The sequence below is a fragment of the Temnothorax americanus genome, unplaced genomic scaffold (genome assembly GCF_048541705.1).
Source record: "Temnothorax americanus isolate GAGA-0224 unplaced genomic scaffold, ASM4854170v1 Scaffold2, whole genome shotgun sequence".
Taxonomy (NCBI): Eukaryota; Metazoa; Arthropoda; class Insecta; order Hymenoptera; family Formicidae; genus Temnothorax; species Temnothorax americanus.
In genome coordinates, this window is record NW_027509338.1 from 4,857,423 (window position 1) to 4,882,611 (window position 25,189).

The window sequence follows — 25,189 nt, forward strand, 5'->3', positions numbered from 1 at the left end:
CGAAGAAGAAAAAAGCGTAACATTTATTAATGCTCAATATATATATTTACGGTTACTCGAGAACAGTGCGGATTTAAATGCTGCATCAGATCACTACAACGAAACCGGCAATTACACGCGATCAGTCTCTTCTATTTCTTTATCAAATATCTTGCTCGAACGAAATCGTGGACTTCGTATTAAAATCGCTCTGCAGCATGCATATCTATACTTCTATACATATAAAACGTACAAAAGTTTTGCTATCTATTAATTATTAAAAGTTATTTGTACCAATAGGCGACAAAAATAGGGTTTTAATTGGCGATATATACTAACGGGGAATACTACTGAAGGCAGTTTTTTGTTTGCATTAAAAAGCCGTAATGAGCATGATTGATCGAGAGGGGGATTTCTATTCAAAATCCTGCTTGCCTCGAGAACATGACAGGCAGCAAGACTCTTGATAAAATTGATAAGAGCAGAGCCGAGCTTGTGTGACTAAATTGCAGTTGGGCATTTTGTCTTTGCAAAGTGGATTGTCTTCAACACCTGAAATAAATAAAATGTTAATATATAATGGAAAAAGTATCATTTTATATATATAATGTTTTACATATATCAAGGGTAAATTATATTATCTGTATCTCAAATTTAAAAGTTTGTTTACCGTTTGTTATTTCGGAATCGTCCTGGATTTGAACGACCCTGTGAGAATTTTCAGGCGCGCGTAGATCATCTCTGCAAGGATAATCGTTGCATGTTCTTCGAGATACTGGTCGATCCTCCTCTCGGCAATGAATCTGATATGATTCGGGTAATTGGCCATCTGGATTCAGGCATCGAACTTCGCGTTTCTGTACACCTTTACCACAAGATCGCGAACACTGCGAACCGATTTTTGGAAACAAGTAAATTTACCGAGTTCTAGCCCTTGAAATTTTAATCTTGTGATTTTAACTTGTGATAAAATAAATATTTACCGGCGTCCAGTCAGATATGAACCAAGTAGATGTGCAGGGACGCTCTCTGCACGATCTTCTACTTTCCGGTTTGTTCGCGGGACAATTCATGTCTAAGACGACACGTAGAAAGCCTCGAAGAGTTGTAACACATACGACGTCTCTAACTTGCTCACCCACGTCGCAGTCTGAAGAACACTAGAGAATGTAAAATAATTCTCGTTACATTAATAATTAATTTTAAAAATATTATTATATATTGAGATAATTACGAAAATAGTGTGAAGCAAACATATATATATATTCTTTTGCTATATATGGATTCTTATAATATATATGCTGTGTGTATACACATCGACACACAATCAACACGTTATAATCTTTATATAATACAACTTTCTATTTTAAAATTATTTTTTATAGCTTTATTGCACAATTATATTTAAGCCTGACCTCCGCCCATGGTCCTGTGAACCATTGACCGCTGCAAGTTCTATTGCTCGAGCAGTCTCTGGAAGTCTCAGGTCGACTCGATTCATCGCAATGTTCTTCGTCAGAATTCGTCTCACAAAAAACTCTCCGAGTCTGAACTCCAATGCCACATTCTGCCGAGCACTAAAGTCGATAATTAGAGATTGCTAGTAAAAAATCAATATGATAATTTTTTAATCTGAATATAATTTCAAGTGTGATGTTCTAGGAAATATAATAACTTATGCACATTTTTATCAGTTCTTCTGTCAATAAGTTATTAAAATTAAAAATAAGCTTTTCATTATACCAGTTTTTAATTAGAACGATACTTTCAGTTCTCATAGAGCTTGCAAGTGCAGGTAAACAGCTCACCTGGTCAGACCACTCAGTGAATAACCACTGCGGATTCTGTAGCTTCGCAGAAACAACGTTCTGCGGCGTTGATTTCGCTAGGCATGGTCCTAAGTCGCACGTTTCATGTGCCTTAGGTTTTTCCGAGAGATCGCATGGAGCACCTTCTGTAACGCAAGTTACGTCTCTCGTTTTTCTCCCCACGCCGCAGGACGTGGAACACTTAAAAACCAATGACATAAAAAATTATAATCACTCCATTCAAATATTTGTACAAATTTTGTATATATACATATTTAATTGTTTATAACAAGAAAATTAGAAAAATTGTTTTAAAATATTATACCCATGATATATATAGATATGAGAAAAAAAAAGCATATAATTAATATAAATAAATATTAAAATATACAAATTCAAAATCTGACATAATATCGCTCTGTAAAATGAAACTTTTGTTAAATATTAAAACTTATATAATATCGTTATGCTTTATTTTCTCTACTTTTCTTATATAACAAATTATTGATATAGATAATGTACGTGTCTGAACAAAATTACCTGTGACCAAACACCCACGGTCCATTGCGGAGCAGACGATTGAGAGGATGTCTCCGTCGACGTTTGCCTAATCTCCTCACACGCTGGCATCTCGCACGCTTCGCTCGTCGGCAGATTTATCGGTTCTGTGCAAGCTCCATCAGCGATTCTCATCGTTAATGACGTCCTTATTTCCTGTACGCACTCGAGTTCCCGTGTGCGAACCCCGATGCCGCAGGAAGTAGAACAGTCACTCCATGGTCCGCCGCGCCACCTTCGAGAATACAGTTTTTATTTGGAGAATAATGTAAACGATATCTTAAATAATTATTTTAGATTTCTGCAACTGTAATACTTAGGTTTTTGTGTTTTTATACATTCTTATTTTGCACTGTTATTGTACAATTATTATTTAATATTATCACGTACTGTGTACTTATAATTTATATAAGAGACTTTTTACGCGTATAAAATATAAATTAAAATCACCTGGGTGGACATGGCATGGTATTACATCTGAGGCGAATTTCGTGCAGCTTTTCCAACCCATGGCATCTCTTCTCCGGTACCGGCTGCTGCGTGTGCTCCTTGATACACACGTGTCTGAGTATCTGTACACCTTATGTAAACATATCAAAATCATTTGTGCCCGCGCGGGTCTCTATAAAACTTGTCATAAAATCAACTACTTATCAGCTAATTCTCGTTTACCTCCGCCGCATGATTTGCTGCACTCACTATGACCAATCGCTTTCCAGATAAATTTTCTTTTCCTAAACCGTCGTGATAAATACGGCGGAGACGTTACATTACTCACTGCTGCCTCATTTTCGAATCTAAAATTAAATTCTTTGTAATTAATTATTAAATATAAAATTTAAAGTGAGACGTTTATTATTATCAAAAGGCAAATAAACAATTTTTTAATTTATTAAATTAATTAAATGTTAATTGATGAACTTCTTACCTTCTATTTTGTAAGCTATGCTCAACGCCTTTATTGGAAACTATAATTAAACAATTTTTTATTTTTAGTAATTTTGTGTGTGTGTGTGTGTGTGTGTATACGTATGTAATATCTAATATTTATGATTTCAAGAAAAGTAACTTCTAAAGCATTATTTTTGCTTGCTTGTCAATTTTTTTAAATAAAATTAAAAAGACTAAAAATATCCAAACAAAGTGGTAAAAAGCAATTCTTTATCTGTAATACAATTAAGAAATATTTCAAAATCAGTATGCTTTCGAAATTACTTTCTTTCTATAAATATATGGTTATAATAAAATAACACCTGAATTATGCGGAAAATGATTGCTTTTCGGTAAATTTGTAGTTCCGGGAATCCGATATCGATAAACAATACCAGGGTTTGGTTCCTGATACAAAACCTACGAAATAATAAAATTAGATTATGTTATATACTTTAAGTAGATCTGAATTAAAAATAATTGAGATCTAATTTTTAATTATTAAACTTTTATTAAACAATTTTTAATTAATGAATTATTACTAGATAGTTCCTATAATTATTAAATTGTAGTATTCCAAAAGTGAAACAGTATGCAATTTAACATCATTAAACGTAGAACCTATACGATTTATGACAATGTGTAGTGGAAAATCAGCGGTGAAAGGGTTAAATGGAACTCGGTTGAACTCATTAACGCCCACGATTGCTAGCGCGCAACAATTGTTACTCTGAGCCGCCATTATTACGGTCGCGTTATAACAATGTCTACAATTTGGCCGAAGGATGCAAAATATTCCATAAGATATAAAGCTTTATATGTAATATTAGTAGATATTTTTATTCTATGAACAAAAATTGACTAACATCGCTGAATGCAAATGTAATATATGTATATAAAGAAAGCTTTTGCAATTAATTATTTCCGCATATATTTTATATTATATCATATTATATTTTACTTACCATGACATCTATAGGTTCCTGTAATGGGCCCGCGGCAGAAAAGCTTTCTAAATTCTGAGGACTTTGACGACGATAAACAAATGTTGTTCCAGCTCCTTTGTACTCGCCAGACCAGTTGATAAAATTATTCCCGTTTAACAAATAGCTACCATCTTGCAATCTAATCGCTGCAAATTTATTATCGTGTTTTATTACGTACTTTCTAAATTGTAAGAAATACTTGATTTTCTGTGCAGCATCTGAGATGCAGATTATAGAAATATTAATAATATTGTAATAAAATTGTTTACATTTATTTAAAAGAATATAGCTAATGATATTAATTATTCTCCATAGATTTTATATGTGACGAGTACGTTCCAGTTACTATGTACATCTTATAAAAACATTTATTCGTCACAAATATATATGTATATCACAAACATATTGGTACAGTTAAAAACGAGAAAATTACAATGACCGCATTGCATTTATTTTCGAATAAACTATCTAGTCCTATTTATAGAACAAGGATGATCTATGATCTTCGACACGTCGATTGACATGGATCACGCTAAAGTTGGCAATCGCACGATCGTTTAAACGAGACTTGGGCGCGCACAATAGCAGTCGTTTATGAGCGAGTTTACGGCCGCGCGCGATTTATGTAATCCACGTGGCACGGGCCGGTGCATCTAATTTAGCGGAACAACGGGCCCCGTTCCACTTACGACGCACCGCGAAAGATTAAATTACGTTTACATTAAAAGCGCAATTTACAAAAAACAAATGGATTAAAGCTGACGGAAATGCATTTGCAGAATTTAATTTCTGGATACCTAAATTAATTTTAATACGTTCTACAATCGCCTTACAAAATATTCTACTTTGTTATAAACATATTATACATATACATAATAATTTATTAACTATATCTTGTAAATTTTTTATGTCAATTTATGTTTTTATGTTCCCTGAAGATTGGATGGATTTAATTTCACGCGAGGCGCAATTTCCTATCGATTTCCCTTGAATCATTCATCTTCCCAGATTAAGTGAGGATAATGGGAGGCGCGATCACGTCGGCGGTAATGAAGGTTCCGACAGTATTGTTAACGATCGCAACTAATCACGCTGCTGGCGACTCATTTTGCTTATCGGCGACGCCATCATTGTATATAGAAGACGCATTGATTACGATCTGTTATTCGTATCCCGTGAAAGGTAATCATTACATTACTTCGATCGAGCGATGAATGGATTCGAAAGGCATCAAAGACAGTACAATGATGATTGCCTTCATATGTAATGGAGACTCAATTCCTAATTAAATTTTAAATAGCATATCACCACCAAACTTATTACAAAATAATGCTATTAGCAAATAAGTAATGGTCTAAATATGGTTTTAAACATTGCTAAAACTGTCTATTATTTATTGTTATATTAACTATTAATTTTTTTATGGTTTATACTTTTTAAAATGCTAATTTAATATTATTTACAGCTAATTTTTATTATAATTATTGCTTTTAAAATTTGTTAAATTTAAAAAACACATTATATATATGTATATATCTTTTAAATAAATTAACGAGATGAAGAAAGAATGTATGTAACTCGCGATTAATTATGCTGCAAATATTTTGCAGTTTTCAACATAGTATTTCTTAAAAAATATAATCTCCAAAACTAAGAATCATACAGCGTGAATTTTGCGTAATGAATTATGTAAGTTATATATGTATGGTCTTTAATGCATTATGCTTTCTAAAGGAAAAAAAGTTAATTGGTTTTCGCAAATTCAATAGTCATAACTACACTAATCGCGACACCTGCAATACGTCTTGTTTTATGACAGGAGAAATTAGTATTCTTAAAGACCTCAGAAACAATTAACTGAGATGTCTGGATGTAATAACAGATAACTAATCAGATAATTAAGTAAACGTCATTACCCTAATATATTTATATTTGTTTTCAATCTCTAACTTAATCCTTAAATTTTTTGTAACTTGACATAAATGTTTATTAGAGTATAATAACTTAATAATTTTATTGAAATAAATATCGTCATTTTTAATTTCTTAAATCACGTTACCTATTTTATCTCGCAGGCAGAATGCTTGTCGTAAATTAATTTTTCGCGCGGACGACGTAATCATATTCGCGAGACGATGATGATCTTAAATGTCGGGTGCGGTCGCTATTTAACGACCACGCTGTGTAACGGGTTACCCGTAAACAGTGCATAAACAGTAAGAAATCATGGTAGGTGGAAATGCATTCCTCGCAACCGGTTGCCTGCGCTTTCCACGAAATCCAAAGCATTACCACTGAATTATTCTATCTGGCGCCAACCGCGCAATTAATGTTAGCGCTGATCAGTATCTGGACGTCAGTAAAAATAGTCGCTAGTCACGTCCTGATCATGTAACGTCCAATTTACAATGCAAAATGCACCAAGTTGCATACGCACAAAGTTGCATTGACATTAATTTATATCCCGTAATAAAGAAATTGTCTCTCTCTCTCTCTCCCTTAGCTTCTCTATCACTTTTTATCAAAGAAATATTATACGTTTTGTAACGTTGCGGCTTCAAAAGATAGAAGGCATTAAAATACATTAAATAAACTTAATGATTGAAAATATGACGTTACAGTATAGGCTCCAAAATATGAAATATATTGCTTAATATTGGCGATCTTACTTAAATAAATGGGGCACGCACGCGCTTAAATGTTCGATGCAAGGTTTAGCGTAGAGCTGAATGAAAATAGTTCAGCCATCTTAATTTATCTTCATCAATAGTCATAAATTCCTGTTTCTCTTACCAAGATAGTTCTGCGTGCGACGGAGTTCGGTCACGTTCAGTGCCAAGGCGCCACGTGGGACCACCGCCACCAAATTATAACCCGGTTCCAAAGTCGGCTCCGTGAAAATTCCATCTATCAGATGACCGCTGCCAAATTTCACACCACACTGAAACAGTAGGTATAACATGTGCTAACTTGGCCGTGCCAGCCAAGAATTTCATGCAAAAGATAATAAATCGTGACTTCATAGACTAAATTTCGCAGCCTCGGCATTCAAGATCATAGATCCGAGCATTCCGTTGAACGGGTACTAGGTAATGAATGACATTCTCGCGTGCATTCCAATTTTTCTAGATGTCAAACTGAAATCAGCAGAGTGTATGTGCGACCATGCAGATGTCAATCTGCGAAATGAATTAATAGGAAGCGACACACCCATTTTGCCCGATGCAGACGGGTGATTTATATGCTTGTATGCTTGATAAAAATTTTCGATTTCCGTGCATTAATTGCTACACTGTGAAATGCACCGTGAGATGCGAAAATTTTGCGAACAATATAGATTAAAAAACAGTCAGACGTTAGAAGATATATTTTTTTAGGTAATGAAGTTCTTATCTTCTCTGCATTTCGATTTGTGACGCGATTACACTTCGCTTTTTATTTCCAGCGGACTTATTGTTGCGACTTTTAGCCAGACGAGGTGAATAGAATGCAGGCGGACCGAAACGGTGGCAAATCGTCGTCTAAATTTACGTCTTGACAGCCATAATTTCGCGTCACCCTTTCCGTTTCTCTGGCGCGCGGACGAGCATTTTACATTTGCACGGTTACCGCACCCACTGTTTCGCTAATGCACAGAAATAAACACCGGTCGCGAATTCGGTCCTGGAAATTAGCACGAGTACGCAAGAACACTTTTTAGACGCACGGTTCTCAAACAAATTTATTTTTATAGGAAGGTATAACACACCTAGAAAATCAGGGATAATAATTAATACGGCACATTCAAAATCATTATAAAGGGACTAATTAAAAGAAATAATTGAAATTTAAAAGAAAATTATAACAGAATGTTATATCTTGTTCTTGTTGAATGTTATTCTGTATGATCGTTCCGACATAAATTACATAGAAGTTACATTCATGATGCATGTTCTGGAATATCCTACGTAAAGACACCAAAATAGCTTAAAAGCATCAAGATCTACTATATCAAGATAGTAGAATATTTTTGCTTCCTCGTCAAATCGCCACGTAAGATCATCAAGGTTAACTAAGCGATCAAACGGTAGCTTGGAGATGTAAGATGCGCGATTCGACCTGAATCTCGATCAAAGTATTATCACGTTGTACGCGCCACGTGGCCCGGTTGTGGCACGGATGTGTGTACGTGAGAGAGAGAAAGAGAGAACCCTCGCTTAATCTATACCTCGAGCTTCTTCCATCAGCTTGCTAGTATCTCTGCAGCAATAAATCATTTCTCTTGCTACGAATCGCTCCCGCACTGCTTTACTATTACTAAGTGACCTTGTTAATTCTCTGACAATATTATCTACAGCATTATTCTAAATTCTCCTTAAATTTTAACAAAAGATTATTAAAAACGAGTAGAAGTTTTTGTTTTGTTGAATATATGAAATATGTTACATGTGTCGAATGTACATACTGCGATAAGTTAATTTAATCAACATTTTTCAAATTGAAACATATATTGGTTTTTAATAATGAATGGGAATTAAACCTAAATATAATATTTAATTAATTTTTTACATCTTTTATATCTCGATTAAGCTAAAGAAGTATATGTATTACTATTTTACTATAAGTTACAACACACATATTAAAATCTCTACTCTCTATTAGACAAGTTAAAGTTTTATTTCATTAGTACTCTAACTCGTTCGAGTTTTCTTAGCGAGTTCATGTCTCTGCATGACATATAAAATACAACAACATAATTCGACATTTTACACGTCGGGGATCATTCTGAAAGAGTGACGCTGCTCGATTGAGGCTGACCGTTCATTTTCAACCAGGTTTAATCGGCGAACTGCACATCAAGCCGCGCCCAAACTGACACTCCTCTCTCTCCAATTGGATTAACTCGGGATGAATGTCAACTTGCTTGCCGTTTGTGTACGCGAGATCGCACGATGTTAATTGTATGAATATCGCATGAGTGAATTTATAAATCGGCGGCGAACAATGAATGCACAGTGGCGTAGAACGTTCAACGTTCAAGCCGAAATATGAAAGATTCCATTTTTCCATTAAGAGAGAACGACATAAAGATGTGGAATACAGAAATATCTTACTAATTTCAAATCCAAATATGACTATATATATAAGACACAGGATAAAATAAGGTGTAAAACAATTATTTAAATAAAGAAGAAAGTTTTTAATGTAACTGATGTTTCTTTTTTTCTCTCTCTTCAAGAACTATACATATATTGTTAGGGGCTTTTGGTTTTTTCAATTATTATAAACAAAGTATAATCTCTAAGTATTGGTCACTCATTGAATCCAGTTTTCAAGCGAAGTAAATATTTAAAAAATTTATTATATCTAGATTGACCATCGTTTTCAAACGCTTGCGCTGATAAAAATGTTCATTTCAGCAAAGGCGATTGCGCAAAAAAACCGCATTCAGGCAAAAGAATTTCAGCTATAGCAAGCTATAATATCACAATTTATCGAATCGCATCATACATATCGTAAATAATAACGAACGAACCATAATTTAGTCGAGTATCTGCGTAAGTATATGTATAGCTCCTCATGTAGCACCTCGGCCACATTAGGTGTTTACATAGCGATAAAATACGGTCGTGTGTACACTCGGCGTATCACCGAGCAACGTATGAACACGCGATTAAGAAAGAACCATTTTCTTTGTGAACGGTTAAATAATTTCCTCCGGTTCTCCGAGATTACGTCGCGCGCAGGTCGTCCCAGTCGCCTAATTAACCGCCTCGTGTTATACAATTCTTCACTTCCTGTGTTTAATTTGTCAACTTAACATCTCGTTAATTTAGCCAACAGCAAGAATCGCTTTATAATTCAATAAGAAATACGATACATTTCTGTATTAATTTCTTATTATTTATCACAGCATGGAAATAATGTAAATCCTTCTATTTCAATTTATCCGCGCATTTACAGCGGTGAGCAGAGTACAGTACCTATATAGAAACACGAATTAGGAGATCGTTCTGCATTTCGTCAGATTTCTAAGCGCCAGCTTTAGCTGATTATGCGTAATGTCGCCGACGAGAGTGAAGTAGTTGAGTGCGCCTGCATGAGGCAGCGCCGCGGCGCGTCTTCCTTTTTACGATAATCAAGATCGACGGCGTCGAGCCGATCGTCTCGCGATGATATACCTAGCATCGAATCTCTTGCCGCTTATTTTCAGCGTGTTATTTTCGTGGCCACTCAAGCTGTTAAATCCCCATCGCCCTATAAATGCGGCGCATAATGACAAACCTGCTGCGCGACGATGCATAGCGACGATCTTTTTATAGGTCCGTTTTATTCGATCAAACATCAAAATTCTTTTAACAAAATGCTTTTTTAAATTTCTTTATTTGTTACTTAACGGATAAAGAGATTTCTGATAAATAATAGAACAATTAAAAAGATCATATTTCGGTATTAAAAGAAAAACGAGATCGGTACATCGAAAAATTTATTGCAAAAAATTTAGGTAACACATATTCCAATCTTAATATTATTACTTCTGTCTGAAACACAATTCTTCTATGTAACACGTTATTTATGCTGTTACACTCCGTTAGAGTCAAAAAATAGATAACTCTACGTCGTTATATTTACGCAATGCATTTATTCTATGTACTCTTCCGCGTGTCTTCACGAAGATTTCAACGAGATGTTTTGAATAGAGGAGTTCGCCATTTATTCCTCTTCTATGCAATTAATTATAAACTGCAAACACTTAAACGTCCAATATGTAAAATCTTTCGACGTGAACAAAAAGACGATGACAACAACGAAGGGGCTCGCCGAAAATCGGTGTCTTCTCGGTACCAGTCAAATAAATTCGGTTCCACTCTCAATCCGAAGAAATCTTACGAGCCATTAAACGAAACGGATATACGGAGAAAATAAAGACGTCGTCGCGATTTGGAGGCAAACACATTGGGGACATGCGGGGGTCGGCGTAAACCTCTGGCGCCGTGCTCCTATACAATAATGAAGACGAATAGCCGCCACATAAACATGTCAAATATGTCCGAGTGAATGAAAACTGCAATGTTACGAGCGAACGTAAAAAATAAAACAGTCTCTTGTGAAAATTTCGGTGTCCTACAAATCCAGTTTATCGTGTTTTAATGTTTCTACGTATGCACCTTCTAATTTTCTAATCTTATGACCGTACAAAACTGCAGTGATGCGAAAGAAGTAATAATTGATGATAAAAATTTATGAAATTATATGATAAAAATGAAAGATGAAAAATTACTATATTATTCTTTAACTTTCAATGTAAACTTTCTCATATTAAAGAGACGGAAAACTTACAGCTTAATAGAATTCTTTGTCACGTGTGTGAAATGAGGCAAGAGTTTCTGCGCGAGAAATAAATATATTAATCCTCCACTCTTGAGAGAGAGAAGTATTTATAGAGATTATAAAATTTATCGCCATTCTCTCGAAGAAAGAATTTTTGTAGCGACTGAGATTCGATTTCGGATCATGTGGCAGGAAGTTGCACATTCGGCTCCGATTATATTATTCTGCCATTCTAAAAATACGCACCGCCGGTAACACTTAGCCGCAGGAATGCGTTAAGCGAGACTTCCTACTCAGCATTCGGCGTACTAGTTATACTCAGACATAATCTACCGCATTACCGAAACCTGACTGTGCGATTATCGAGTCATCCGTGAAAGTTCCGAATTAATTCCGAAACCTCTCCGCGTGTCGCCGCTCGTTTACGCAGGAAGAACGATCCTCGCACGTCTTTAAATTGTCTATAATTAGGCGCCAGTAGCGCTTAGATTATGCTAATAGAACATCGTTTTACGTACAAGCCGATCCGGTTGAAATAATATTATGATGACGTTAGTCTACAAGGCTGATGTAAATGATCGTTTGTTCCAATTAACATCCTGCGATATTACCTTTTTTTTTAAGGAGCAAAGTAATACTCTTCTCTTTTTCACCAAAATTGCTTTCGTCACGCTTGAATGTATTTTTCATTTCACACAAACATGATCAGTTAATATGTAACATAACACTTTGATCTGAATCTGACAACCGGAAATTTATAAAAGGACAATATGCAATGGAAAAATGAATTCTTTTACAGCATACATTATAACATTTATTATAAAAAAAAAAAATTCTCTAGAAAATATAAAATATATAATTAGTTGTTATCTGCATCGTATTAAAAGTGGAACAGATAATTTGATCAATTTCTCTAAATTTTTAGTTTATAATATATATTTATAATATATTTATATAATATTTTATAAATATAAAAAATATGTTATAATATATTTTATAAATATGTTATAATATAATATGTTTTTAATATTTATATAATATTATTATTAGAATCTCTCTCTCTCTCTCTCTCTCTCTCTCTCTCTCTCTCTCTCTCTCTCTCTCTCTCTCCTAATTAATTTAAAAGTTTCTTTGTTATTGCTCTCTATTTAATTTATTTAATATTCAATTTTATTCGCTTCAAATATGAGTCTGCTTTATAAATTTCTCCGAAATTTCTATTCTAACTAGCATGCCGAATGACATTAACTACGTGCCGGTGCATTAACCTTCGTCCAAAATATATGCATGTATTTTAAGAGAATCTCTCCACTGTACATGTATATATAGATAAAAAGCTACGCTCTCTTATATAAAAAATTCTTATCGTCATAAAAAAACTCTGTTATTGTGTAACACTTGTTTATTACCTCGTCGACGGAAGCCTCACCGTCGACCGAGAAAGCATCGTGGATTAAAGAAGGAAAATAGATACTGAAACAGTCTGATTTAATCTGTCTCACAAAAATCAATAAACGTAGGAGATAAACTCTAAAAAAATTTTGTAAACTTATCTATGTGAATTTTTATCGATTATAAATATTATATATTTCTAATTAAACATTTTAACACACAGTTGTCAAAACTAATTAATAGAAGAATATTGAAAATGAGGCTTCTATGTAAATATTTAGTATCAAAAATTCATTCACATAATGGTCAATGAACTTTTTCACCTTTTACGCATTTTTTCATTTTAGTCTTCATTTCTCTAGTCCGGTGTGAATCTCATCTGTTAGAATGTGCTTCGATGGAAACTATAGTCTTTCGTGAATTGTAACGCAAAAATTGTCATCCATTACCTTTCCATTTCTAAGAAGAAATTACGCGATCGACCTCAGTGATCGGAAACCGGCGAAGCGATGTTCGTGACATGTGCCGGAACATATTTACGAACAATTTCGCCCACGTTTGATATACGAGTTTGACATTGAGGCTGCAACCGGACGGCCGGCCTTAATGGCGCGGTAAATCACACGTCAATATATGTTAGTCGCGTTGCGCTTATGCCTTACCGTTAAAAATAGCAGCAAAAAGGGAAGAACGAGTGGCTGCATCTTGACGGATTTTCGCTCTTGCGGCCTCACTGTCGACGCATTTCGCTACTGCTTCCGGTGAGATAGTGCACACTTTTCTTTCCGCACTGCACGTTTATTCTTACGTCATTTTTCACTGTTTTAAATGCCGCTTGTTGCGCTATCGGTAGATTTGTCGTTGACTAGATGTGTTCAGCAATCGAAGTTGTTAAATTGTAAAAAAAAAATAATGTTCTTATTAAAATATTATAATTTTTTTAAATATTGTGTGGATTATATGGATATGCGATTATTATCATAAATTGTATTTCTAATGCTAGTATTTTAAATAATTTACAGAAGTTAGATTTTTTTAAATTGAGTCTTCTTAACTAAGCTTTTTTGAATTTTTTGTTTCAATCAATTTCTGGCAATAGCGTTTATTCAACAATATCGTAATGGAAGGTTAAATATTAAAATAATATTGTTTTAGAATGTAATAATAAAAAATCTAAATACTTGTTGGAATCTTTTTCAGTAAATAAATCAACACGATTAATATTTTTATAACTGTTTATGCAATTATGTCGCGGAATCTGCGATATGATCGAATCTTTAAGTTATTCCTGTGATATTTCGTGAACAGTGACGATAACAGTATTATCATTGTAACATTCCAGAGATAAAACCTCATGAACATCGGCACGAATCGCGTGGAATGCAATTACATCATCGTCTCTATAAAGTTCCGACTATCCGCAATTTTACGAGTGCTTGATTGAACCCTAGCAAATTCACCGTTGCGTCAAATGATATTGCTTGATAAAACGTCAATTAAATCATTTATTACATATTTAAAATTTGTTCACAATTACTTTTTTACTTGTATCTTTTTGTCATTCTTTTCTTATAAAAATAAAATTCAAGGATGTTTTAAACTTTAAACAATAAAACTACATTTAAAAAAATACACATTATAAGTTCGCCACACATATAATATTATAGATAAAGTAAAAACAAGATGTACTTAGTTATTAATATTTTTTAACAAGATTCCAAACAAAGACATTTAATATTTTAAATTCAGAAGATTAGAAAAATATATTTTATTTCTATAAAGATAGAAACAGTACAAATATTTGAATAAAATGATAGAAATTGATAAATTGCAACATATATCATGACATTTAATAATAAAATAACATAAACTGTCATTTATTTAATTAATAGCAAATTAATTATGACTTGTTTGCGCTTAAATGACGTTTGACATTCAAACCAAATGTTGTAGCGTGACGCTGAAGAAGCTAAGCCGATGCGAAGGAAATTGGATATTAGAGAAGTCATCGGCTGGCGTGCATGTGAGCGAATATGCACGTATAATGCTTTCATGCTCCAGTTGCTAGTGAGCGTTAGACAAGAACCTATATTACCCGTACGTCGACCTGTCGAAGGTGGAGTAGCCCGAAGCGAGAATTATCCGCAGATTATACATACCAGAGAGATTTAACGCATTTCATTACGTATAGTTATGCACATTAAAATTGATTAAGATTAATATTCTTAAAATCTTCTAACTTTAAATAGATCATGCCTTTCGTTTATTTTAATTTAAAGCAAGATCGATTCGCGTGACATTCTGTCATCAAAGTCAGTAAACGGACGACGAGAATTTTACACGCGCGGACTGCTGATTACAAACGGATCGTAAATAACGATCGTTCTGAAATGGGAAAGCCTCTGCTCCCGCGCAAATCTACGCGTTGCGTAGATAAATTGCCGACAAAGGCTGCGCAAAGTCGCGTCGCCAATTATACGAGTGCGCTTGCATAATCGCGTACGATAAATTTGCGGCAGTCGACCGTGCCGATTCGAAGTATACCGGAGAATTTTTGTAACAGAACTCTCGCGGAGCAGACGGCAAAGCATTTGCGCTCACCGTCCTGCTGCATATATTCTGAAATGCGATAGTTCCTCGCGATAATGTCAATGCACCGGTGAACCGTCGCGTAACCCGACGCACGTTGTTCCGTGAAGAGCATATATTTCACAATATTAAAAAAAAAGGCTGACGTCGACATTATTGACACTCGAAACGGGATTGCGGCCTGCGTTATTTACGGTACGCGCGACCGATGCAAATTAGCCCGCGTGAGATATGATCATTAAATCGCGTACGAATTGCTCATTAAGTTTACAATTATTACTGATTCGAACGCACCACGCGATTGCATCGCTCACGCCTGCATGGCGAATAAATTGCCCGGGCATGATAATTTTATTAACATTTTGAGCAAAGCATGTAGTTTACACATCACTCGGGTGAAAAACTAGTTATCGTACTAGATAAAATTGGCGATTTTATGTATTAAAATATCTCATAATCCGTTGATAAATGCAGTCTATTTAACTAGTACTACTGGTTATTTTATTAATCATTGCATTATAATTTGTGCAATAAATAGTGTAAACATAATAATTATTTACTAATATTTTGCATGTGATTTTATCTATTCTATCAGAATATATTCAAAAAATATATTTCTCTAAGAAATTGTACTTTTGTATTACTAATTGTAAGAGCTTACAATTTTTATATAACGAATATCCCGTTATGAGATTTCTTTTACATGCATGTCGAAAATACCATACGATTGTTCAACGTACGTATATGTAAGAGCCCTTGTTACGAGTTAGAAAATTATTTGCGTGCGTTTCCGTGTGTGTGTTTTCTATCGGGCCACCGTTTATCGGGAGTCTTTACTTTATTGCAGAGAAAACACGTCGCATATCGCGGCGAGATGGAGCATTTGAGGGAATCTTACGCAAGTCGCGATGTACCGTTGATTTTTACGATTATCGAACCCCGTCAGCATTACCACACTATAAATACACGTTTGTGCAAAAGGCGAACCTGTGAACAAGCCTGCGAACAAGGAGTCATTTTCGTCCGAGTGGAACGTATAAGTACCTAATCACAGTTTTGCGCGTTGCATATTTTCAATCCCGGCTTCGTTATCCCGGCTGCGTTCGCAATTATACCGGCTACGATAATTACAAGTACGGAACTAGACGTATTACTCGTGTTGTGATTGCCAAATTGGATGCAAATAAATTTTATTTAACTGATTGTCATGAAATGTCTAAGGTGTTATGCAGGTGTTATTTTAACGTTCGTGCAATTTATTAATAAAACATAATTATTTTTATTTAATCAGATTTATACGGTTATAATTATTATTTGCGAAAATAATTTAATTACATTTTATATAGTTATAACTACATTAAAAATCTCGTGTATCTTTTATATATAATTTTAAATTTGAAAAGTATTATTGTTAATTTTTCTTAAATATATTAGAAGAGATAATTACATTGTCTTACGCCTGCATTTTTAATTAAAAACGAAGATCACGTCAAATCGTGATCATTGTGACTACTTGACTGACCTGTTGCACCGAGTTCGGACCGTACGCGAAATTGTTGACAGAGAATAAACACACTAACCAGACACGTCAGCTAATATCAACTCACATATCGATCACAGAATACGGCTCTTATTTGCAAATTTGCAGAGCAAATTATTATCACATCGTAGAGATTCATCTCGATTAATCGCACTGTAATTACACAATTATCCCGAAGGCGTGGTCTTCGGTTTTGTAAGCTAATAGACTTGTCGCCAATTAGTTCACCAGCTGGTTGGTTCATCAACGCCACCGATCGACAAACAAAACATTGTTCATCAGTGTTGCAAATGCAAAATATCTTTGTGGAATGGCTGCATGGGAATTTATATCCAGTTTACACACATCCAGTGTTCCCCCCCTCGATAATTTTGTTTTTCGATATTATCTCGCGTGTAAATCTAAAACGTATGTAAAGCGCAGGAGGTGCATATTGCAGGCCAGTGAGCAGATCCCGAGAGTCGAGTTTCTCTGTCAGAGGTGTTGTTTCGTACTGACGGCTCCTGTCGGTGGAGGACCGATTTTATACGCCCGCGTAGAGTCGCGGAACCGAACTTTAGGCGCCTCCGCCACGGCGCGTCACCTGGCAACCAAGTATGAAGACGTTATTTTAATAGATGAAAATATCGCTTTTCTTCGTTTCGTGACGCAAATCTATTAAATAATACAGAAAGAGAGTTTGACAAAAATTAATTAATCTATTATATTTATTGATTCAATTGGAAAACGGCCAAAGCGATTCTGTGAATACAAAAATATCGAAAGAATTAATGTTCTATATCAATACTTTCAGAGTACAAAGTCTTTTTTGTTTGTATACAGAAATTTATTAGCTAAATTAATTAATTTTTTCTAACAAAAAGTTTACTTAAATCATGTTTTTCTAAAATTTGAATCTATATACATAAAACAAAGTCGGGTTAGTTACAGCACTTATAACTCAAGAACGGCTGGACAGATTTTAATGATCTATGATTTGTTGGATTCGTCTCCGCCCCGAATAGCAGAAAAACTAAAAAAAAAAAAAAAAAAATTAAAGAAATACCGGGGCCGGGGCGAAGCCCGGCGGGGCATGCTAGTACTTTAATAAGCCTGAAATTAAGGATTTTTTACAATAAAATTGTTATCCTTTTAGTCTTTTAAAATCTAAAGTAAGTTAATAAAAATAAGTTTTTGTTTTTTTATAAAATCTAAAAATTTTATTTTATGAAAACTTAATATAAAGAAAGATAGGAGTAAAATTGAAATTTTTTTATTATTTAAAATGCAAAATAATTTTAAAGCATCCAATAAAGTCAAGGTTTAATATAATTCGATTTAATCCAAAGATATTATAAATAGATAAGAGATAAATATATAGATACGTTGTTTATGGTACCTATTATGTGATATTATGATTATAGCGAAGTCATTTAATTTAATTTTCTTCCCGGAATCTTATTTTTCTTGAAAAGAATCGCTTGAGATCAACGATGACGAGATTTCGAGCAAATATATGACAAAGGTGGGTCCTGACTGGTTTCTCTGTACCAAAAGAAAACGGAGAACGTTCCTAGTACATCGTACAACCGGTCGTACATCAAATCTCGCTGCTGCGAAACATCAATATGATTTATGACTGGTTAACTGCTCATTATTAGAATCTTATAAGAGACAAATATCTACGAATATACTTGCTTGTATGTATATTACTGATATATTCTTTGAAACATTTCTCGAAAGATTAAAAGACACCGATCTACATTGAAAATCTGCATAAATCTACATAAATCATTTTCTAAATTCAAATGTTGGGAAAATCGCAATTAATTGTGAGAACCTACGTACTTTCAACGGTTTTATGAGGAAGCGATGACAGCAACTGAAATTGATAACGGACGGGTGACTTTCGCCGGAGTATAGTTTAACATCTCGTTTCGCAGCTTAGATGCGTTCGCATACAAGGCAGCCTGTAATTAGCGGTCGCTCCGGCAGCGATCTAATACATTTCCACAAGTAAATTATCGAGTGGCGCTACGTAGATAGAATTAGCCACGTCGGTCTGTCGGCTGATATCGCTAAATTGCCGCGTTCCTAGAGCAAGGAGAGTGCGTCCAGACTGCATCTTGCCTCTTGTATCATCGTCGTTCATCACCCTCCGTTCCGTTTTCGCTCACGATACTATAAATAAATATACCGGGTCACCCTCTCGATCGCACCCATCGAAGTATGAGAAATAATTTTCGTACGATAACAGAACATTCTTCCGGAGGCAACGACCATTGCACCCGTCTTGCGGAAACTCGTAGGCGAAGTGTAAATATATACAGATAATTTGAAGCTACAGTAAAATTGAAGTTTTATTTTAATTCGAATGAACTAAAAGTAAGACTAATAGTGCTAACAACATATATGTCATGAGTACCTTCTTCTATAGAATAACGCACATATATTCTATATTATTTTACACTGACATTAAAACCGTGTGTAATGTCTAACACGTTAGAAACCTAACATTTAAAATTAATAATAGAAAGTAACATGCGTACATATATAAACAGATATAATACATTTCAAAAATGTTTAAACATACATACTTCAATAAAAACAAGTAATCAGAGAAAGGAATAGTGTGACTAGTATTTTATTACAAGCAAAGCGATTATGATAAAGAATCTGTTTAAGCTACTTGATTATAGTTATCCTAGCGTAATGATGCTAATTAACAAGATTTAAATATTTTATCAGATCCTCTCTCGACACATTCAAATGCCAGGCAAATCGCAATAATTCGATGTAATACGGTGATTATAGCATGGCAAGTGAAGCCAATTGCACGTACGACTCGTATAGCTACCTGCTTTTTTGCCTGCACCGCTCGCAGTGTCATTGACTCGATGACACCATTCATCGGGATCATTAACGTTGCGTCATAATTGGTCGATTAAGGCGATAACGATCGGTGTGTGTGCTTTCAGCATCGAACAATGCAGCATCGTAAGTGCTTCGATGCTTTGCGAGCGCGCGAGCTTTCGTCGACTCGACGTGATACGGACAGCTCGCGGATCAGCATCTCGCTTTAATTCGGCAAAAATCATTATTTTGAGCAGCAGATACATATTTTACGCCTAAATCACGCTTTTTCTGTGCCATTAGTTATCTGATATAATCATAAAATGCCGCGATCACCATCTCGTCTGTCCCTACAGAGACAATTAAACCTCCTCGAAATTGTATTGTGCAACTTTGAGAAATATATAGGCCCGTTGCTCCACGCGGTTGCTCCAATTTTTGCGAAACGCCCGAGGAGACTGTTATTTATTAACGCGCGGAAATAAACGCGCAATTCATTCACTTTAATGGCATCATGGTACATTCATAACTTATCGGCAAAATCCGCTTCACCGCCGCGCAATGAGCAACGGTTTAATATTAGGCGCTGATCTGCACGTCCGTGCATTCTGTTATTACGTAATTGATGAGAAGAGCGAAATTTTTGCGCGAATTATTACGGCCGTCTTAAGTGCAAGAACGCGAAAATTTCGTAACTATACGCAACTACGATTAATCCTTATAATAGGCACCTACGCCGTGTTATATGGCGTTTTAAATACTATAAAAGATGGAAATGCGCACACCTCGCGATCCCGATAACGCTCGATAATACGTTTCTATATATATAAAATCAACGTAGCGTAATGATGCCGTAAATCAACGGCGAGAAACGTTAATCGAGTTTTTCTTAAAATTTTATTTGCCATTAGCGTTAAAGTTCTCAATCTTCACACCTATATAGCTGCACCTACAATGCTTATAGTATTCACAGATAAAGAGTTCACATTAAACGGTGTTGCAAACGTTTTGCTAAAGGCTAGAGTGCGAATAATCCAACTGCATGCATGATAACTCCAATGCGAAAAAATTTTATTAATGTACAATATAAATTGCAGAAGTAACATATATAAGTCTAACCAATTAACGTATCCTTATCTGACCTGAACTAAATACTAGATTTTTAATTTAGTGACAACGCGTAACTCGTTCGCGTATTTGCTTCACTAAACTTATGTTTTACGTGTGTGTTGATTAAATGTCTTGCAAGCACGTGCATTAATATAATTATAGAATTAAACACAAATAAATATTTATAATAGATACTAGATATAACGAAAAACGCGAAATTGAGATCTCCGCGATCATATCTGCATACCTATTCTCGTGCCAAGCCTCGACTCGCACGATGGCGATGCATCTTCATTCCGATCATTGATCGTGGCAGAATAAGGTTTCGGTGGCATGGCAGAATGAAGTCTCTACCGCGCGAAAATATATAGTCATAAGCATCGTGGGAATTTCTAATGTCTCTCTCCTCGGTGCTGCACATCGCGATGCGCGTAATGTTATAATTACTTAGTACAACACTTGCTTGATGGAGTACCACGAAAGAACGTTTTCCACGATCCAATCGTTCAAAAATTTTTTTTCCACGGCGGGAACCCAGAGCAGCAATTGCTTTTCAATAAAACCGGCGGTTACTCATTGAGATCTCGCGATTCGTGAGAATCATGCCTCGTAGTAATTTTACGTTATCGCTAATGCGACGGTACACTGTGGTTAGCGTGCTATCGCAAGTCCGTCCCCTTCTAGCTTTTTAAATACCGCTACCTGTTCTCCTATCATCATCCGCGTGGAGGATACACTTATGATTCTATCGATGAAACGAGAAGTATCCTCCATCTTAATTTTAATCAGGTAATTCAGAAAACGGAAATTCTTTTTGCTGATTGTACTCTTATCCGAACATTTGAGGAATTTTGAAAAACTATTATTTCCGATCAACATAAATCACTCGTTTTAATTAAAATAAAAATGTTATTTGAGAAATTAACGTAACTGCTAGGCGTTGCATGTGTAAAGAAGTATATACAAGGCTACTTAGCTTCTGTTGGAAAATGTTTTCACCTTTTCTATATTAGAAAATGATTCTGTAATCTAGAGAATCTAAAATAATGAATAAGCAAGACACATATACGTAAATTTACTTTCTGAGACATGTGTTTAAAAATGTGTTTTATTACAGTTAAAGGTCCTCAGAAGCAAAATGTAGATAAGCTTGTTAAAAGAGATCCTTTTAATAAACATAAGATAATTTGAAAGATTAATACAATCAAACGCTGTCGAATGCTAATAAGAGCGATTTAAGCGAAATAAATTAACTGATATTAGAATAACGCTGAAGTGAAACGTGCGATCGAGAATTGCATAAATTAATCCTTCACCCCACCCCATCTCTTCCTAAAACTCACCTCGCCTCTCCCCACGCCTATCCATTATTAATTCGCAACTTCCTCATAAAGATTCAGGTTCAGGAACTTTAACGCGACTCGCCTGGTGAATTATGTATGTCGGGTGCCACCGGCGCCAATATTTAGAGGCGATTATCACGAACAGATTTACGTATAATTCGAGCGTGTAATTCCGCGCTTTTAACGAGGTAACGGTCGAACCGTGCGTCACTCTTAATCCGCCGTGTCTGGTAAATGCCTTTTAATCGTGATCTTACGTCGCGATCTAGCTCGCGTCGAAACGACGCTAATACTCTCTAACAAGCATTTTTAATGGGCTCGCCTGTCGTGCGCAGCTACTTTCCGCGGCTGTCCTAAAATATTGCGCGCCTCGATACTATCGCGCGACCGCTAATTAATGAACGGCGATGAAACGCGCGCGCCGAAGCTGTACACTTCGCTGATATTAGATAGAGCAAAATTATTTTCATTTCTAGGAAGAATATAATCTTTCATCTTATCGAAATTAAATCACTGATAGGATAGCTGCAATAGCATACGGAGCAATGCTACGATGTAACGCTATAACATATGTAAATCGGTAATAGTTTCTAAGAGGAACTAATATACTTTTTTTCTTAATTTGATGCTATATAAGCGCTATATGAACTTTCACGTCTACATTTTACCTTCCCGAGTATAGCTCCAGGTGACAAATAAATTGCGTCATTGCGTCATTGGTTATACGAGGAAATTGGCGAAATCTTTCGCGGGTGATGGCGGAATGTACAATTTCCGTTTCATAACATAATATCAGCCCTTCCGAACCGCATGACAGATGCGTTGGATCACAAACGACCAATAGATCGCGGGACACCCGTGTTATTTGGAAAATTACTTGCACGGCTTGGTCCAAGATCCAGTTCGTATTGTAACGATAACGGCATATTGTTGCGACGTAGAATACGGAAGCCTTCCGGCAAATGTGCAGCAACTTGTTATCACAATGCAATATACCTGCATTTGACTTTTACTCCAGTTTTGATTAGCAAAACAATTATATCGTTAGTCGCATGCTTTGCAATTTATACCGCAAGTCATGATGCGATTGAAGATAATTGCGACATTTATAACAGCATTCTAAATATCTGCTACAAAGTTGTGAGATAGTAAACTTTAAAGAGATTTTACAAATCGTAAAATCAAATATACGTAATATAAGTAAGATCTAATATCATCAAGCTCTCAGATGTTTTCAAAAAATATATATATATATCAGTTCAAATATTTTAAATATACTTTTTCTTAAAAAGTTGCGACATTCAATCGTCTATCTATATATAAACGTATATAATCTTTTCAGCTCTTGACGTATGGCACGGCATAATTTATAAAAGAGTAGCATCATTGTAAATGCACCTTTTGACTAAATGGATAAGGAATAAGTACGAGATATGTGTCTAACTAGTTGCACGCCAATTAACTTTGAAAACATTTTGTTTCAATTGAAATCTGAAATCTTTTTAATTATTTCTAATTATGCAGTAAAGAAAAACGCGCGATATTAAATTTTACATTTATCATGTACATAGTAAAAATGTATGCAAGTAACGTTACTTTTATTTATTGCGAAATAATTTCATCTTATTTGAATCACTCTTCTTTCAGCATCTCGGACAAGGTAGATCAAAAAATTCTAATTTCTTCTTCCATTAAATTCTTCTATTAAAGGAATATCCGGTCTCGCCTTAGGAAATAAAAACATAGGACTTTCCGCGTGACCACCCACGATAGCAACGTAAGGCTCTCTCGGTTCTTGACCAATGGTCTCTGTGTAGAAACGTTCCGCTCGCATCTGGTCGATCTGACAGACGCCGAAGAGTCTTTGAAGCTGATAAATCTCGCGTTTCTTTAAGACACCCGCCGCGATTAGCAATAAATCCAAATGGTTCGTAACTGGCTATCGGAGCATCAGGACGTCTGCCTGCGCAGATGTCCTTGCAGATCGTGGCGTTTTTATAATGAATAATATAAGAATATGAACAAAACCTTTTTATGGAAAATTAAATTACCTTAATTGTATCAGCTATATGAGTTTATAATAGTATACGTTACAAACTCATAGCTGATACAATTACTCAAAGAAAGCTAAATAAAATTGACGAATAAAATTCAACAAATATGAGCACATACGTATATAACGATAGATTTTTTTTACATCGCGGCATCGCTCTATTTCATATCAGCATATCAGTACAAAATATAATAAAACTGACAGATTTTTAGATAATATTTACCTGATAATATTTAAGTAATTAAAAAATAATATTTATATCATAAAAAGCAGATCTTGAGTCATTATTCTGCTACAACATAACGTCCTCGTGCATCATAAGACATTTTCCGTAGTATCTTTATTAATTTCGCATTAGTTATTGAAAAACTTATAAAATAAACTTTTCGATTCAGTTTAAGTTCAGAAAGGTAAGTATGTTATAATAAATAAAAAACAAGAAACAAAAAAAAAGAAAATAATTACGCAAAGAATGCTTTCCAATGGCACCGGTTCGTCTCATGCTCGCTGAGTTACATTAAAACACAGAACAGCAGGCAAATTCGTGTTTACGCGATGGATGACGGAAACGAACTGAAAGTATCGCGTCATGCTTTGTTTAAAGAACAAATCCAAGGTTGGTGGAGCAAGCACCATCGAATAACAAAAATTATAAACAAGAGATGACGTTGTCATAAATGGGATTTAAATTATCTGTATCTTTTTTGGAGATTTATGGTGTCAGAATATTTCTTTATAAGGAACATTTCCACGATTTC

At 35.0% G+C, this 25,189-nt stretch overlaps 1 protein-coding gene across 5 annotated transcripts; it reads right to left on the reverse strand.

Moving 5' to 3' along the window:
* Positions 1 to 4: 4 nt before the first annotated feature.
* LOC143897180 (thrombospondin type-1 domain-containing protein 4) lies at positions 5 to 17,607 on the reverse strand. 5 transcript variants are annotated; one of them, XM_077405585.1, is made up of 14 exons: positions 17,257 to 17,607; positions 13,627 to 13,829; positions 7,055 to 7,202; positions 4,241 to 4,407; positions 3,599 to 3,695; positions 3,274 to 3,313; positions 3,018 to 3,142; positions 2,796 to 2,925; positions 2,328 to 2,580; positions 1,788 to 1,988; positions 1,395 to 1,556; positions 963 to 1,139; positions 650 to 866; positions 5 to 531 (listed from the first exon to the last, which is right to left on the reverse strand). In XM_077405585.1, the coding sequence occupies exons 2-14, from the start codon at positions 13,666 to 13,668 to the stop codon at positions 395 to 397; spliced, it is 1,896 nt and encodes a 631-aa protein (XP_077261711.1). In that variant the 5' UTR covers positions 13,669 to 13,829; positions 17,257 to 17,607; the 3' UTR covers positions 5 to 394. The 5 variants fall into 5 exon arrangements, with proteins under 5 accessions (XP_077261711.1, XP_077261710.1, XP_077261707.1 ...); XM_077405584.1 differs by having other exon boundaries at positions 17,161 to 17,607; XM_077405581.1 differs by having other exon boundaries at positions 17,076 to 17,607.
* Between the last annotated feature and the right edge of the window lie 7,582 nt (positions 17,608 to 25,189).

What these genes read in the sequence shown, in the direction of transcription:
- LOC143897180 (XM_077405585.1), bottom strand. Translation starts at nt 13,668, where the DNA reads ATGCAGCCACTCGTTCTTCCCTTTTTGCTGCTATTTTTAACG. An exon ending in CAGCAAATCATGCGGCGGAG is followed by an intron (nt 2,926 to 3,017) that starts GTAAACGAGAAT and finishes TGTTTACATAAG; the next exon opens with GTGTACAGATACTCAGACAC. An exon ending in CGATTCCGAAATAACAAACG is followed by an intron (nt 532 to 649) that starts GTAAACAAACTT and finishes TATTTATTTCAG; the next exon opens with GTGTTGAAGACAATCCACTT.